Here is a 17,797-nt window from a genome sequence, read left to right on the forward strand (position 1 = left end):
AATAAAACCACTTTTACGGGACTCTAATTATTAGTAATAACAAGCAAATCATATAAAGACATTACAGTAGAATCCCAGTGCTAAGTACTTACAGGTACCTCAAGTTTTTGTACTTAGTACTGAAACATGCATACATATCTTTACAAAGAGAAAAAAATATATAAAAAAAATAGCTACAGGAGAGCCGCAATGCCATATGTATTCGCAACTGCGACTTGCTTTTTTCCCCTTGTCTAGTTCTCTGAGTATATCCACTTTTTCCTTAAGCGTGAATTGCTTTCGTTTCTTTTTATCTCCAGGATCATTCATATTGTAGCACAAATATAATGCGGTGTCTAAGGGCACGGTTACACGGGACCCTGAACTACTTCAGGTGAACATGTTTAAGTAAACACGTTTACAAACGCGAAAGTGTGCGGTTACACGGTAGTTGCTGAAAAGTGTGTTTAGCTCTAAAACCGATTGTCTACTGTCAACGAATGACTGTGTTGTTGATCTCTATTTTTTAATTGCATCCAGATAACGCGGGATTTTCTCACTTGTTTATACAGCATTATCAGCAGAAATGAAATGTGTTTACATATTGCTCAATATTTTTTTACAAATCGGGAATTCAAACATGCACAGTAAAATTTTTAAACTTATTTTTTATTATTTTCTGAGCGAGAGTACCTATCTCAGTTTTAAGAAAATTAAGGTCAGGATAAATGTAAAAATATGTATAATTATCTGTTGGTTTTTTTGTTGCATTCGGTAAAATATTACTCGAACTTGTGCCAGAAACACTTTCCATCTAGAATTTCTGCAAAAGACTGTTTATATTCTAACCAGCCAATCAGAGGCTAATGTAGAAGATATGTCGATCTGAACTACTTTGCCAACCTGTTTAAGTTAAATGAGAAATGGCCTCGAACGAAACATGTTCAGACTGTGTGTAACCGCACTCAACAGCTGAACATGTTCACCTGAAGTAGTTCAGACTCCCGTGTAACCGCGCCCTTAATAACGTAACCTGAAAAGAAACTCAACAATAACAATAAACAATCCAGGCACAGACATCAAACAGTATTTTTAGCGTAGCGTAACACTTTTGTCTAAATAATTAATACTTCTCTCAAACCTCCGTCTTTCGATGTATCGAATGGTGTTGTGTTGCTCACGTCGCATACTACGTACGGTATAATCTATGGTTGTGCGCGCAACTGTGTGTTAACTTTGTTTTGAGAATTTAGAGGTTAGAAAATACGTTGCGGTGGTATTTGTGTATCTTTGTTCTACTACATTAATCATTTAGCTGGAAATTTATTTACCAGTTTAAGTAAATTTTGGTGTAGTAATGCCACGCTACTAGTAGAATTTATACGTTATAGTGAAAATATGATACTTTAAACTGAAACCGTTTTGCATGGCGAAGATACGATTTTTTGCGGGCACTTAAAAAAAATTCGTTAAGTGAAATATACTTTATAATAAGGTACGTTATTGTACCGGTATTCTACTGTACATTTTTATTAAATTACGATTTCTTTTTCAACTAGAACAAACGAACTTCGGTAAGCTATTGAACTTTCGTTTGGCTCGAAATATTTCGCTAAAAACGAACTTCGACAGATGAAATTCTTACCGAAATCGAAAATGAAAGTAGCAAAATTTCGATTTCGGTATCGGTATACCGAACATTCGCACAACCCTAACGTTTTTTATAACCTGTATTTTATTTTAAAACTGAAGTATTTACGTATTTACTCATGTATAGCGCGCCCTCGTGTATAGCGCGCACCACGATTTTTGCAACAAATTCCAAAGAAAAGAAAAATTCCCGTAAATAAATTTTACTAACATTTTGTGGTACCTGTTAAGTAATTACGTATGAAACAAATGATAATTTAAATTGATGTGTGGTGATGCGTCAGGAAAATACTTAAACTCTGCTGTGTAGACGGAAGATAATGAAGCGCTGTATCGTTACAACTGGAACGGGGAGGGAGGGAGGCAGGCAGGCAGGCAGACAGGCAGGCAGGCAGGCAGGCAGGCAGGCAGGCAGGCAGGCAGGCAGGCAGGCAGGCAGGCAGGCAGGCAGGCAGGCAGGCAGGCAGGCAGGCAGGCAGGCAGGAACGTGACGCGGAGGACTAGATGACTCACCGGTAGCAGCTGCAGGAAGTGAAGGAAGTGGGAGGGGGAATGGCGACAACATTCTCTCTCTCTCTCTCTCTCTCTCTCTCTCTCTCTCTCTCTCTCTCTCTCTCTCTCTCTCTCTCTCTCTCTCTCTCTCTCTCTCTTTTATTGTACTAGCTGCGCTGGCTTTCTGTAGGGGGGAGGTCTAAAAATAAACAAGAGACCTGCGAGCTTGGCGCGCACGTGTGTGTGTGCGCGAGAGACCAGGTTGTGTGCGTGTGTGTGTGTGTGTGTGTGTGTGTGTGTGAAAGAGAGGCCTTGTTACTTGTGCGTATGTGTGGGGGCTGGCCAGAAACGTCACCCGTCACCCGTCACCCGGCACCCGGCAGTTAACGACTTCCACTCCTCCTCCCCGCCTCGCCCCATCACTTTTTTTTTTTCCGTGTATAGTGCGCATCCTTATTTTTTCCCTTTACTTGAGGGGAAAAAAGGGCGCGCTATACACTAGTATATACGGTATAACATTCAAAATGACATTAGTGTCATGAAAATAGTATTAGGAAATATTTTCTTTTCTTATATATGTAATATTGGTACATCATCATATGTAAACAGGATGTATAAAAATTAAACAAATAACACAGAATTCTTCAATTTTAAAAATGAAATTGAGCTAAAAATAATACCATATAATCTTTTCTTTAAATATGAGACACCATCAGTTCTAAGTAGTTCCAATTTCTGTAAAAAAAAAATTTTTCGTCGAGTTTAGATGAGCTTAAAAACTCACAGCGATGGTTATTCTTAAAACATGTAAATTTGTAAACTGGAGAAAGTTGTCCGTTGTAAGAGACACATAATTTTCAAAGTACAAAAAAATTGGTAAAAAAAAAGATGCTTCTTAAAATTGAATAAATTGTGTATACAATTATGTTCTTCATGATGCCTTGAAGGATCACTTTTCATAGATTCGAAGTGAAACTAACATTCTTTGAATTCACTAGATTTTTCTTTGTATACTAAACCTTCTTTTATTTAGTTGTGTACAGGATTTTGTTTCTGATAGTGGATTATACAGTTTCATTTGTATGGTAGGAAAAATAAATACTTGGACTTATGCCATTTGTTTCAGCTCTCACAAGACTGCCGAAGGTGTTTGCCAGCTTTGTGCAAGACCAGTACATGTCCGTGTTTGCCATTTCAATGCCGTATACAAATCCTTTTAAGTATAACCATTACACTGTTTCACTGGCGCACCATGTCGTAGCAGTGTGGTTCCTCAAGTGCAGACTGCCATTCCGGCGAGATTTGGTGGAGTTCATCACAATGGTAGGTTACTAAAAAAATGTTGTAACTGTTTTATAGTTGGACATAGTAGATTATGTTTCAGGATAATAGAATATTATTGCTTGTACGTATGTATGGCAAAGTTATTTTTCTTATTTCAACTACTGTATAGTGCAATTAAGGGTGTATGACCCGTTCCAGGTCATGATTTTAGATTTATATTAATCACTGATTAACTTTTAGACATTTTTAATAGTTTAACTTTCACGAAATGAAAAATATATATAGTTGCATACTTTTTGCATAATTAGCTGCCAAAGTTACATTTTTAACCTTTTTGGGTTGTACAAATTACGAGAATTTAATTTATTGCAGAACTGAAACTTTTTAGGATTAACTGCAATGCCACTGGCTACTTCAAGAAATGGTTTGCATTTCTATCACAAAAACTCATTTCATGTTTCTTGGCTGTCAAGATCATACAAATTTTGAGAATTTTGAAATGTCAGGTAAAATAAATTAATATTTTCTGAAAGAAATGCAAACCATTTCTTGAAGTAGCCAGTGGCATAGCAGTTAATCCTAAAAAGTTTCAGTTCTGCAATAAATTAAATTCTCCTTATTTGTACAACCCAAAAAGGTTAAAAATGTAACTTTGGCAGCTAATTATGCAAAAAGTATGCAACTATATATATTTTTCATTTCATGAAAGTTAAACGATTGAAAATGTCTACAAGTTGATTAGTGATTAATATAAATCTAAAATCATGACCTGGAACGGGACATACGCCCTTAATAGATGAAAAAACTTTCCTTTGCAAGGAATTAACTTTATAGAGAAAAGGAGCCATATTTAACTGTTGGTTTCTATACAATATTTATATTTTCCATTTGTTTTAGCGGTTATAAAGTTTTTTACAGTGGAATGTCAAAGAACCTCATCTTCATTGCTTTTTTTTATTGGCTATTTATAATTTTGTAACCTTACGTTTGTTCTGCTACAAATATTTTCAACACATGTAATATCATGGTTGTAAAAGGGCACGCAAGTGATGATAATTATGAATACCTGCACATCTTTTTTACACCCATGATATAAACATTACACGAATATCTGTTGAAAATATTTTTGGCAGAACAACAAATGCAAAGGAGGTATTGAGATAAAATTTTATAAATACCACTTACATAAAGGTAATGACAAAAAAAGAATAAAAGAGACATGGCATATGAGACTAATTCTTAAGTACCAAAATTTTTATTTTTTAGGTATGTTATCATGAGATTTGACTGTATATGTTTTGACAATTTGGCATTCTTGATCCTGGTAGGGGCTGAAGGCAAATGTGATTGTGCCATTTGAAGACAACAGAATTTTCAAGTCGGACCTGGTGAACGAGGACTCGTCGAACCGCAAGAGGAGCTCCAGCCTGACCGAGCAAGGCAGCCGGCGGGCGGTGCGGGCAGTCAGCGGGGCCGGTCGCATGGACGGCCGGCCGACCGAACTGAAGCCGGCGATGGACGAGGCCCTGATGAACTTCCACATGGAGCTGACCGAGACCTGCATCGACCTGATGGCCCGCTACACTTTCTCCACTTGCTCTGCCTTGCCCAAGAGGTGAGTTGGAGAAAAGCGAGTTCGCAACATCTGTGAGCTAGTGGAGAGAGCAGGTTTGCTCTTACCATTTGCCTTGAATCATTTTACCAAATTTTTAAAATAGGGTGTTCACATTCGGGAAATTCAGGAAGAGTGAGGGAAATTATCTGAAAACCTGGAAAAGTCCTGGAAATTCTACATTGATGGTAAATTGAAAGGAAAATGTCGTGCTCCAGTCTACCATCACCCAGACTGAATTTTTTTTTTTTTTCACATAATGTTTAAGCGCATAGTAAACACTCCATTAAAAGAACTATAGAAAATGGAGAGAGAACTGGGCTAGCTGTGAAGAAGTTGGAGGCTTGTTTTTATTGACATTTTTTTTGAAAAATACAAAATACATAGAAAGTATTAAAAAAAATAGCCAGGGAAATTTGTAATTTTAGCACAAAGGAAAGTTAGGAAAAATTTATAAGTTATTTGTTTGGACATCCGGTAACAGTAATTCGGTGCACGTGTCGTGGTTTCAGACTGCCGACTTCGGAGTTCTTGCTAGGCGGAGGCCAGTCCATGAGCTGGTTGCTTGGCAACAAGCTGGTGACGGTGACAACGAGCGGTTGCAACCAGAAGGTGCTGAGAAACGGTCTGTGCGACAAGTGTTGGACTCTCTGCAGGCTGGAGAAAGGTAGTTTTAAATTTTCAATATGTTAGTGCATCATTATTTTAAAAGTTTCTCTCTCGAGTGGCAGCCAAATAGCATAGCATCATCAACTTTGCTGCTGGTCACGTGATTAGTGTCTGCCCCTTGACCAAGAGATCATCCCTGCTTTCGTGGTTCAAATCCCACCCACTGTATACACTTTTAGTACAAAAATAGAAAAATCAGTACAGCGCTGAGATTGCATTGCTCTCTGAAAGCAGCTACTGGAACTACCTGTAACATCATTAGCGCCACCTCTATTACCACCAGCACTGCCCAGAAGTAAGCTTCTTGACTCCCTATCCAATCAATAAAAAAATCAGTTCTCACCTCGAGAAGGCAAGCGATTGAGGAATACTTTGAGAAAATCAATACCTATCGGGGGAATGCTTGTGAGGGGAGGGGGATGTCTTCCAGACAGGCTTAGGAGTGCCGCGAGGGGGAGAGTGTGGCAAGAGATGCCACGATTAGTCATAAGGGGTGGCCGTGATGAGTCACCAGTAATTGAAATTAATTAAATACACTTGGCGATTAATAGAGGAGGTGGGGGAAACACTTGGATTGGGACACACTTAAGGGACACGCAACCACTTTAATAATGGCTTCTTAATTGATAAGTGACAGCTCCACCCTCACTAATTATGAAAAAATTGGGTTTTTAATTGGCCCTTTGTGCGTCACTGTACCATCATAGCTTCCCTACTGATAATGTTTTTCAGTTATCGAGGTACGTAAAGAACTCAAGTGATTGTTTATAATATTTATTGTGTCTATTTAACCTTTTGTTTGGGTACAATACAAGTATTAATGTATGTTCATGACAGAATCAATATACCATTGCATTTTTTAGAACCCACGTCGCCAGAAGCCAGTACTGAGCAAGATGGGCGGCCTCAGAAACCAGGCAATCATCGACAAAGCAATGACGTGAGTGCTTGTTGACACCTCTACACAGTGCTGTTGTGCACTGAATGGAAAATAATTGTTACTTGTTGCCCTAAAAATTTCAGCACTGAATAAGGACATGATAATGTTTTGCTATCACAAAAAAATGTATGGTTGTACTACTTAATCACAAAATAAGCTGTTTGTAATTTTTTTTTTTAATATTTGGCTGATTTTGTTGTTATTATGTCCATATTATTAATGTGAACTTATTAAGGCTTGATTCTGAAATTTTTTTTATTTTTTAAAGTTACTGGTGTTGTTACTAGGGAATGTGGAAACCTTGGCTAGAATAACAACTAACCCAGCATTTACCCCACCTTTTGTTTTTCCTGTCAGGAAACCATTATCTACTGTTGGGTCAGGGGAGTAATCAGGGAGGGGCCATGCCCCCCCCCCCCTCCTTTTTTATGAAGCAACTCACTAACCAGCTTAACATTGGTAATGAATGGCTGAATTTATGGCCACTGAATATGCAACATCAATATGTAGTCTTCTCTTTAAACACTTATTAAGAGACACTGATTACCAGTAGTAAATAGTGTAAAGATCTTTTTATTTAAAAATGTCAGGTTCTAGAAAGCACTTAAGGGTCCTCAGACAGCTTAAAGACACAATTTAAAAACATATATAGTATATATATTTTTTAATTTTTCTGGGGGTGGGGGTAATTCCATACCACCCGTCCCTCCAGACCACCAGAACAGGCGTAACAAAAAAATGTATTCTCGTAGCTTCCTGGACCTCCCCTTTCCTTCCTGGAATCCTGGCTGCGCCCCGTGGACTGTGGGGGATTCGTGTTTCCCAGGCCACGCCGCTCGCCAGCCAGCCTGCGAAGGACGGCGGGACCCCGCGCCCCGCGGGGAGCACGGCCGCGAGCTCCGTGTCGTCCACGCCCGCCACAGCGGCCACCTCCCCCGTGGAGGAGAAGAGGAAACCTCTGGGCGCCGACACGCTGCACACTCACGAGCCCGAGCCTCACAAGCTGGAGCAGATAGTGTTCGGTGAGATCTTGGTTCCCCCGTTAAAGTATCTGCGGAATAAAATTTTTCAAGGTATACTTTCACGAACATTTCTTCAGAAATCTTTTATGCAAATAGAATCAAATAAAACATACATTTCGAGGGCATCATACCAGAAGGGCGTATCAACACTTTTTTGCAATATCGAGACAAATGTAATGTAACCCAATTAGGTTCATAAACACTTATTCAGAGCTTCTTGAAAATCATAACCATGAATCGAATGATGATAATACCATGTTATGTAGACAAAGGAAGGGAAAAAACAGCCAAACTTTTAATGACTCCATTGTAAACTTGCATTTTCGTTGATACGCCCTTTTGGTATGATGCCCTTGATTTGGTCTTTCCTTACGAACTAATGACTTAACATTTGAGAGCTGGGTAGGACTCCTGTATCAACTGATAAGAACACAAAATTGTTGTATAAACATTATTTACCAATATGCTGAAAATAAATCATTCTATAATGTATATTGTTAAAATCATCAGAATGTTTAAAGCCAAGGTGGTTTATTTACCTGTGGTGTGAAGTCATAGTGTCAGTGGAAAAACAACATGGCGGTATGATTAGGCCGAGAAATGTGTCTGTGCCTCTTTTCGAAGCTTTACGACATTAGGACGTCGCAACAAAATCTCTTCACCCGCACGCACTTTGCTGCCGGGGAACTTTCAACCAAAGCAGTTGATTGCAAACAAAACAAAACATATATCAACTTATCTTAAGTTATGTTGTGTTGATAATGGAAAGAGGAAAATTGTCTGGAAAAATGTTATATTTTTCCAGAAAATTATCCATATGGAAAATCTTTAAATTCGCAAATCTATGGAACAGTAAGTACTAAGTAAATAAATAATTTTTTTATTAGGTCTTTGTGAATATTCAAGATTTAAAATATTGAAATGAATTTTTAAATATTAGGTTCTTTTCAAATTTTTAAATACTTATACTTCAATATAAAATACTACTTGATTGTATTCAATATAAAGTGAAGCTTTTGCATATCATCTCCTGTAAAATCATCAACATTGATTGTTAACCAAGATCTTTTGACCTTTTGGTTTTAGTAGATACAGTCATGGAATTTAAGGTTGTTAACAACATTTTGCTTTTGTTTATTCAGCACACAGTCTGAAAATTTTAAGTGAATTTTTTTAATGTTTGTTTTATTCTAAAATGCAAATTGTGTATAGTGAAAAATAATTCCATTATGGAATCCGGCTGTTTAAAGTATGAGTTTTGTTTGGTTATGCTCTTCAATTGTACCAAATTAATTTTGTTTGGATAGGTTTTTGTTTTGTACAATAAAACCTCTTACAACGAACTCCTTTATAACGAAATCCTCATTATAACGAATCAGTTGTTTGGTTCCACCAAAATGCCATATAACCCTATGTATTTGTACCTCAAAATAACGAAGTATTTTTTCATATTTCAAAAAACCCCGCTACAGCGAAAGCACAATTAAAAATGTTCAAAAAATTTCCTTAGAATTTTCATATTTATACAATTTGCTTCGTTAATATTACGTTTCGGTAAACAAACACAAATATTCCCGCATCTTATAATATTGGCTGACTTTGACCATAGAACTATTGACGTACTGAAATGCACTTCGAAGCTAACACATTGCACCACCACTAACGGGAAAAAAAATTCACTTCGATTAATCGATGTTCCGAACTTCGCCAAGAAAATTTGTCACCAATCCCACCTTAAAAGTTACATCTGTTTCTGTGGAAATACACATTCGTTCGTTTGTTGTCATGAATGCCGATATTTATTTTAGATTCTGTGGAAGTTTTACTTATCTAAAATTCGCAGGAGTCTAAGAGTTGTTTTCTAATTGTGGTAAAATAAATTCTACTTAGAGTATTTTATTGTTTGGAGGTTAGCTTTGATGAATTACTTTTGTTTATATACAAATTAGGTTATGGATGCACAAAACCTTGTGCGATGATTACGACACATTTTAACTTCTTTCGGGTTGCTATAATTATTTTTTGTTTACAATAATGGATTAAAAAAAAGAAAGCAATATATTTAGCATATTTTGTTTGGAGGTTAGCTTTGATTACATACAAATTAGGTTATGGATGGACAAAACCATATGCGATGATTACGACGATTTTTAATTTTTTTCGGTGCTATAATTATTTTTTGTTTACAATAATGGATTTTAAAAAAAAATGCAATATATTTTACCACAAAATTAAAAATTCTGTAGCCTATGGTGATGGTTAGGTAGGCAAAAAAGTTTGTCTTAGTAAAAAAAACATACAGGCTTGCATAGTTGTCACTTTAATGTAAAATTAAGCATTTCTCCATTTCATTTAACGGTCAAAGTTTTTTCTTGGATTTATTTACCTTACTCTGCAAACGGCCCTTAGCGTCATGCATTCAATTCTTTTTAATTTATTTTTTGTATACATATCACTTGTAGTTTTGAATTCACCTCATTATAAAGAAACCTCACTATAACAAACACACCAGAAATCAGTCCCTTCAAGTTTGTTATACTGACGTTTTACTGTATATCAACAAGTGCTTCTAAAATGACATCTTATTTGAGCCAACATTTGAGGAATTAAATTTTGAGTATGCTGCATTTTAAGACTAATTAACTTTTCCTATTTCCTTGGCAAGAACAACTTTCCTCATAAAAAAATACTTACCAAGCCATTCCCTTGGAAATTTTTTGTAGAGGATTTTACTAGACATCTGTGAATTTTCAGTTCGAATCGAATTCGAATCGAATTTCAAAAATATTCACGAGTTTCGAATTTTTTCGAATCGAATTTGGGAATATTTATTAAAATAACATAGATCATAAAAATTTTTTAACATACCACCTTTGAAAAACTTGTCACATAATTCACAGTTTAAATCAAGTAACTAAAATTAAAGTGAGACTATTTTGAAGAAGCACAACCAGATTCTCAAAAATTAAAAAAAAATTAAAAATTAAATGTTTATAAATCACTTCGCAAATCATTTAAAATTGTCATGGAGAAAGGTGAGTTAATCGAAATGGTGCGGCAACAACAATTCTCTGCGGCTGATAACTATGTTGCCTACTGTAGAGAAAACTCTCTCACTTGCCACCTTATTTAGCATGTTTGACTTTCAAGGATAAAAATATTAATAAAAATATCACAGCATAAGGAAGTGGTACAAAAGAAAAAAAATTGGTTGTCTGTAAAGTCGGTTTATGGACGATAGTTTAACGTGACAAACATCACAAAACATGTGTCATAACAAAACATCGATGAAATGATTGCATACTTTTATGAATAAAATTGAATCATTTTTATTGAATTATCACTACTTTGTATGGATACAAAGAAGAGAAATTAAATCTACAATTTAATTGATGAATTTACTTTTATTTGCACTCATTAATTCAAATATGTTTATTACTTTAACGAAGAGATTATTTTAACTATAACTTTTATACATGTTTGCTATTTAACTTCTTTAAATCTGTGTTATTCTGTTAAGGATAGGACGATGATAGGAAAAGTAGGAAACGAATGGGAGTGTTTCAAGTTTAATGCGCCTCGAAAAAGTCAAATTGATGGTGGTTCCAATCGAGTGGAAGAGGGATAGATGCGGCGCAAGCGTACAATGAGCGTAACGGGACACAGCGTAACGGGACACTTTTTCGTGCGTGCAGCCGGCGTTCATAGATTTATTAGACGTCACGTAAAAAAAAAAAAAAACAATTTTACCGTTTTTATCGCGTAAGCATAGCACATTTTATTCTAAAATCAAGTTTATAATTAGGGGTGAGACCGTGGGTTCACTCTTAGCTGAGTTTTGAAATAAACAAACACCGTCGTATCACTGCAACGCGTCAGCAAGTGATAAGCTGAATTCATCTTGCGCGCCAAGCACTAGTTGCAACACACAACAGTACAGTACAGTCAATACTAATAAAATAATGGAGAAGTAATATAACAGGAAGCACCGTAGCACTTTGTTCAGCGTAGGTGGTTCATTTGCGAAGAAAAAACTATGCACTTTACGCCTAATAGCCGTCTTCACAAAATCATCACAAGTTTTGATAACAGGATACTCAAGTTTCCTTTTCTTCCCGGGAGTTGTTAATGTCCCAGTGTCCTGTAATTCTTTCCTCGCACGAAGCACACTGCTCTTCGAAACACTCGTAAATTCTGCAGTTAAACTCGCGTTATCGTTCACACGACAATCCGGGTATTTGTCTGAAAATGTTTTAAAAACATTCAACACAATAGTTTTCTGTGCACTTTTCAAAGGCTTTCCCATTCTTGTCCGGCGTCAGCCATAACAAACAGTGCGCGCGCGAATCCGAAATACAACTGTTGCGCCGGGCATCAAATGTACACCGTACACACGGCGTCTGCTAACATAATTGTAAGTAAATACTTGCTGGCACATTAAACTGTATTGGATATTAATGGTGAAACTCTATAATGCTATATAACAACAATTGTTATAAAAAAGGCAGTGTAAAAATACTTACAGTTGGTACGAAACCAAGGGACTATTTCTTGCACACGAATAATGTGCGCGGCGGCCGGCAGCCAATGAAAATGTTTGTTTACAAGAGGCTTTGTTTATTCCAAAACTCAGGTAAGAGTGAACGGAGAATACTATTATGAAGAAGAAAAAATGTAATGTAATCCATAAAAACAAAATCTATATTCATGGAAAGTACGTTTATTTAAAAAGTAGACTTTGCGAAATCAAGCTAAATATTTTAAATTAATGAGTGATGCAATAAAACCATTTTATTCAACGTAAAAAAAACCGTAACAAGAACGTGATTTGTAACTATACGCATAACGATCGTGCGGGTTAACTCGGTAACTGACAGAGCGCGCGCGTGCTAGCAGTCTGCGAGCTATCGATATCAATTTTCGACCACGTGCGCGCGCTCTATACAGGAATACAGGAATCAACACAAGCAAACTGGCGCTGTTTACGTTTTTATAAGCGGTATAAAGCGACTCCCGAGACATTAAAGATGAATTTTTAACTTTTAAAAACGTCTTTAAAACATGATTTACACATCAGATTACTTTGTAATAGGAATATTAAGTTAGTAAGCAGTTTTATCAGAACGAACGGCGTAAACTGCGTAAAGCAATAGGCATTCAAATGAGGTTTAAACGGGACCAAAATAAAATGGTTCAAATAACGTGAAAACGTAAATAACGGTAACGCAAATAAGGGGTTTCGATGTATAATTTTTTTGTAAGTGGAAGATGTAATCGTCAATTTACATTTCTTTTAAAAATGGGGGAGGGGAATGTCAAGTCGAATTATTGTAAAATGAATTCGATTCGAATTTACGAATCGAATGTCAAAAAATTATAACTCGAATTCGGAAATTTCGAATATTCGCAGAACCCTAGATTTTACTGTATGTGAATATTGCACTTGGCTGTGAAACACCACTTCTGATGGTTGTGTTGGATTGTGTCCACTGCAGGCTCCCATGAGCCCGAGAAGCAGGAGCGGCAGTTCTGTGCGTGCTGGTGCCAAGGGTGGGCCGAGATTCACATCAGGAGACCTACAGGTACTACTGCACTATCTGCAACCTGGCCTGAAGAATACCACGGCCCACCTGACTGTCCAAATATTTTACTCTCTGCTAACTTATAGGTGTCCAAAACACGTATGGTAAAATATTGAACAAAGATACATGATTTATGAAAATACTTATTGAACATAAAAAAAACTCTTTTATCAGTAAGCATGTTAGTTATTTAAATAGTACCAACAAACCAGCTCAAAAATACATGTAAAAAAACTAGAAACAATTGCACCTCTGTTACAATTTTTTTATGCCCTCATAATACGAGGCCAGGTTTGAAATTTTTCACAGCCCAGTTTCTGATGACTGGTGACTGGAAAACAACTTTAAATTATTGTATTTATAGAAGGTACGGGGAGCATGTCAGTTCAGGGATGCACAATGAGTAATTAATAATGCAAATTAGGTAATTAATATGCCAGTTGGCTAATTAAACTGTTTCTGCTAATTGGCTAATTACCCCTTTTCCACTTATTAGCTAATTGCCGATTTTATGCTAATTGATCAATTACTTTGATTAATTTAATCAATTATCCCGTTAATCAGCATATTTAATTGTCAACATTCCACCAGGTTAACTATTTTTGGATGAGTCATGTCACACATTCTTGAATGGTAACTTCTGCGCAACTCTTCATTTAAGGACGTGTCCGATCTGTCTGATTACAGCTGAATTTATGCAGCATTGTGCAATGGGCGCGACTGCAAGACTGTAATATCGTTGCAGGCAGTTAATTCAGCATCATGTCCTTTTTCTTGTCCTTAACTTGATTGGCACTATAGGGGAGTTGTGAGTGTGTGTCAAGGGTTACAGATTCTGTTAATCTTTTGTTTTTGGGGCACAATAAACGGCCTTGCACCGGATGTTTTTACTGTTTACATACTGACTGTTGACCCTGTGCATGCTCTGGCAAGGAACTCTTGCTTAATTAACTGTTAACACCCTTAAACCAGACTTGGTCGCACTTCCCTTTTTTCCACGACTTGGTTGCACCTTCCATCTGACTCGGCCGCGCCTCTCGCAACTCTGTCATTCTTCCTTTGACTGTTCTAACTTGTGACGATATGGCTGTTGAGACCCTGATGCTTTGGAACACCTTAAATCTCCCGACCTGAGGAGGGTATCTCAAGAAAAGAGGCACAAAGCAATCTCAGTTTACAGTGTCATATTTATTATTTGCTCCAACCTCTACACAGACTTAAAATGTGATAAAGTTTAGCTAGTCCACCAATACAGATTTCAAAATGTGCCGTAAGCTTTGTCTTAGGTCCTTTTGAGCCATAAAATGTAATACAGAAAGCTGTGGCGTGAATTTTTATAAATCTGAAACTACTGGGAAATATCTTGGTAGAGGTGCGGTGTACTTTGGTCATGAACGTTGAGCTGTTTTTTTTTTTAAACCGCAGTGGTGTGTTGTTTCTGCCAGGGGATATGTCTTGGGTGATGCGCATACAGAACCACTTCAGCTACCAGCTGTCTCCTCCGGACTTCCCTCTGGCAGACATCTCCACTCTGTTCATGCCCTCTCTGAACACTCGCAGTGAGCAGCTGGAAGACTACATATCCGGCCACAAGCGCATCAACAGCGAGAACCTCCCAGAGAGCGAGTACGATGTGAGTGTCTGGTCACGTGTTGAATCCTTACACCCTTCATGACTCAAATCCATAAGCACCAAGTCGGTGGCCACAACAATCTTGCAGTGATGCCAACTTGGGGGTTTTCCCCCCCAAATTTAGGGGGAAACAAGATGTCCAGGGGTTTTTTTAGGGGGTACATTTATTTAGGGGGATTTTTTAGGGGGTACATTTATTTAGGGGGATTTTTTAGGGGGTACATTTATTTAGGGGGATTTTTTAGGGGGTACTTTATTCAAGAATTTTTTTTCTCTACAAACACACTTTTTGCTCAATGATCATTGGTTGCCTTGAAAATATGTTTAAACTAATGCCGTACTTCGTGTCTTGTACTAAGCAAGATGCAGGTGGCGTTGGTGGCTGAATTTACCAATAACAACTTACTGTTCAAGTCAAGACAACGCAGCGCGATATCCAGGCCGATGCCTTCGACGAAATATTAGAAGCTTATTCCAATGACATTTAATAATATTGTGTTAGAAGAAAAAAAAGGAGACATTGAAGCAATTAGTTTTTTATTTTAATTCTGTCTCGTTTAATTTGATTAACATATATCAATCATTGATTAACATATATAAATATGTAAAATGTACTCACATAAATACAACAGCTATTTTTTACTACTTCAACGTATTTTTAATTCATATTTGAAATTACCTCTCAAACCAAGTGTACAACAAAAACTTTAGGGGTTTTTTATCGACATTTAGGGGTATTTGAAGTTGGTCTTAGGGGGAAAATTTTTGTAGGAGTTGGCATCACTGCAATCTTGTAGGTCCCGTTGCCTTAAGGCTCATCTTACACTGCATGTTTATTACTTAATTTTCTTGTCATTACTATTAATGATTTTTCCTGTTAATTTATCACAGTAGCACTCTTGCATATTATGTTTTGTTTCAAATTTTTTTTACTTGGAATTATCAAATAGCGTAAAAAGTCACACGATTTTTCATGATTATTATCCTTATGTGACCTTTTCCAACTTGAAAATAACGTTAAGTAAATATCTGGTGAAATTATTTGTGACCCAACAATAAATGCAAGAGAGCGAGAAGGCATAGATTTAGAAGAAAATATCTTAATAGTAATGACAAGAAAATGAAATAGTAACACAGCGTGTGAGACTGAGCATTAAGTCTCTGTGCATACGTGCAGTGTTCAATCATATCAAATAAAATTAAACATTTGGAAAGTTGCATGTCGAGTTGCTGCCTTGCATTAGTTACCATAACCTTGGAAAACTATTTATCAAGAGTCCTGTGATACTAGAGTTTAACATTGTATTCATATATCCTCAAAAAAAAAATTTAAAAAAAAATTCATTTTTAATAAGTGACCAACTATGTGGAAATAAATTAGTTCTAAGCCTTCAGTTTGCAGTGATGTTCATTCTCAGGATTGACTTTATTTGTTTTGTAAGAAAAATTATTTTCTTGTAGTTCTATGCTCAAAGCCGAAATATTTTAGGATTCAAGGAAAGTGCATACATTTTTTTAAATGGGATCATTTAAATTTAGTCATGTTAAAATTTAAAATGTGCTGTGATTTGTAAACTCTTGATTTGGGCAAGTAGTTTCAACTCAACTGGGCCCATATTGTTTAGGAATTTTATTGAATGTAATTTTTTTTAACTTGTCTTTGAATGGTGTTAAAATTGTGTATTAGTTTATTTAAATTGTAAAAAGATTATGAATTTTGGGAACTAACCCAAATAAAATTTATGTATTAGTTTTATTAGGTGTTATATTAATAATAGGTATTTAATAATCAATTAATTTTTTTGGCCTAACCTAACCAACCTTTCATTTCAGTAATTACTGCCTTTAATTCTACAGGAGCCACTATTCTGCAAAACTACTAAAATGTTTAGTATATTTCTAAGACAAAGAATATAGTATCAAACCTAGATGCCAATAAAATTTGTATCTATCAATGGGAATTTTTACGAGAGGTTTTTACATGCATTGTTTATTCTTACCTTATTGTTATAGCATAATTCATTTTAATACTATACCCTTAAAAAAACCCTGCAATTATTTGAGTTTGTTCTCAACAAAAAAAATCAAGCCTGGTCTTGACTGATAAAAAATTTGCAGACTTTCCCACATCTAGTTAAAATGTGATTTTTTTTCTGCAATGTGTAAAAACTGTAAACAAAGATATTCGTTAAAAATTTTTTGTCGTTATATAAGATTACTTACTTAAGTAAAGAAGGAATGTAATTTCTGGTCCAGGCCATATTAGATCATCACTTCGAACAAGATACTGAGGGTTTAACGAATTCACACCCTGTTCTCGGCGTAAATACTGGGCCATCTGGGCCAATTCTGATTCCTGGTTCACCTATGAGGCGTGAAATTTCACGGCAGAATTCAAGAGACAGCTTGGATTGTGATGGTGATCTATATGATGGTGAAGGTTAGTATGAGAAAGCTTTCTGCTTTATTGTGCTCTTTGCATGTTGGTTTTTGTAATCTGTTTTTGTCAGTGCTCTAAAAAATGTATTCATTCTTCTTGGTACAATACATGCAAGTTCTTATTTTGAATCAAAAATTAAGCATGTAGTTAGTACCTTATCTCCAGGATAGAGGCCGACCTCGATTGCAAGCCGACCTCTACATTTTGATGTTCTGGGACCAAAAAAAAATACATTTTTTTCTGCTTCCTTTACATCAGAATACTTTTACCCACTTTGAAGCTCGTTATTTTTACATCCTTCACCACCACATTTTTATCGCGCTGCAGTGTATGTGAGTGGCCACTGTGAAAACTTATTATACTTGTAATCACTTTTTTGCTATAAGCCTGGCTAATGTTTGTACCCTCGGCCAGCAGAATAGCTGTCAAGTGTTCTGCCAAGTGATTTGAACCACAAAGTTCATGAACATATGCCCTAGAAAGAATTATACATAC

At 36.3% G+C, this 17,797-nt stretch overlaps 1 protein-coding gene across 7 annotated transcripts in view; it reads left to right on the top strand.

Moving 5' to 3' along the window:
• LOC134537694 (tuberin) overlaps window positions 1-17,797 on the top strand; it is a 60,696-nt gene that overhangs the window by 29,409 nt on the left and 13,490 nt on the right. For all 7 annotated transcript variants that reach the window (XM_063378412.1, XM_063378413.1, XM_063378415.1 and 4 more), the window contains 8 exons: window positions 3,248-3,444; window positions 4,734-5,020; window positions 5,530-5,684; window positions 6,550-6,626; window positions 7,453-7,648; window positions 13,144-13,230; window positions 14,676-14,863; window positions 17,119-17,302. In XM_063378412.1, the coding sequence (XP_063234482.1) occupies window positions 3,248-3,444; window positions 4,734-5,020; window positions 5,530-5,684; window positions 6,550-6,626; window positions 7,453-7,648; window positions 13,144-13,230; window positions 14,676-14,863; window positions 17,119-17,302 (1,371 nt within the window). The remainder of the gene's footprint in view (window positions 1-3,247; window positions 3,445-4,733; window positions 5,021-5,529; window positions 5,685-6,549; window positions 6,627-7,452; window positions 7,649-13,143; window positions 13,231-14,675; window positions 14,864-17,118; window positions 17,303-17,797) is intronic.

The sequence above is a fragment of the Bacillus rossius genome, chromosome 12, assembly GCF_032445375.1.
Source record: "Bacillus rossius redtenbacheri isolate Brsri chromosome 12, Brsri_v3, whole genome shotgun sequence".
Lineage (NCBI taxonomy): Eukaryota > Metazoa > Arthropoda > Insecta > Phasmatodea > Bacillidae > Bacillus > Bacillus rossius.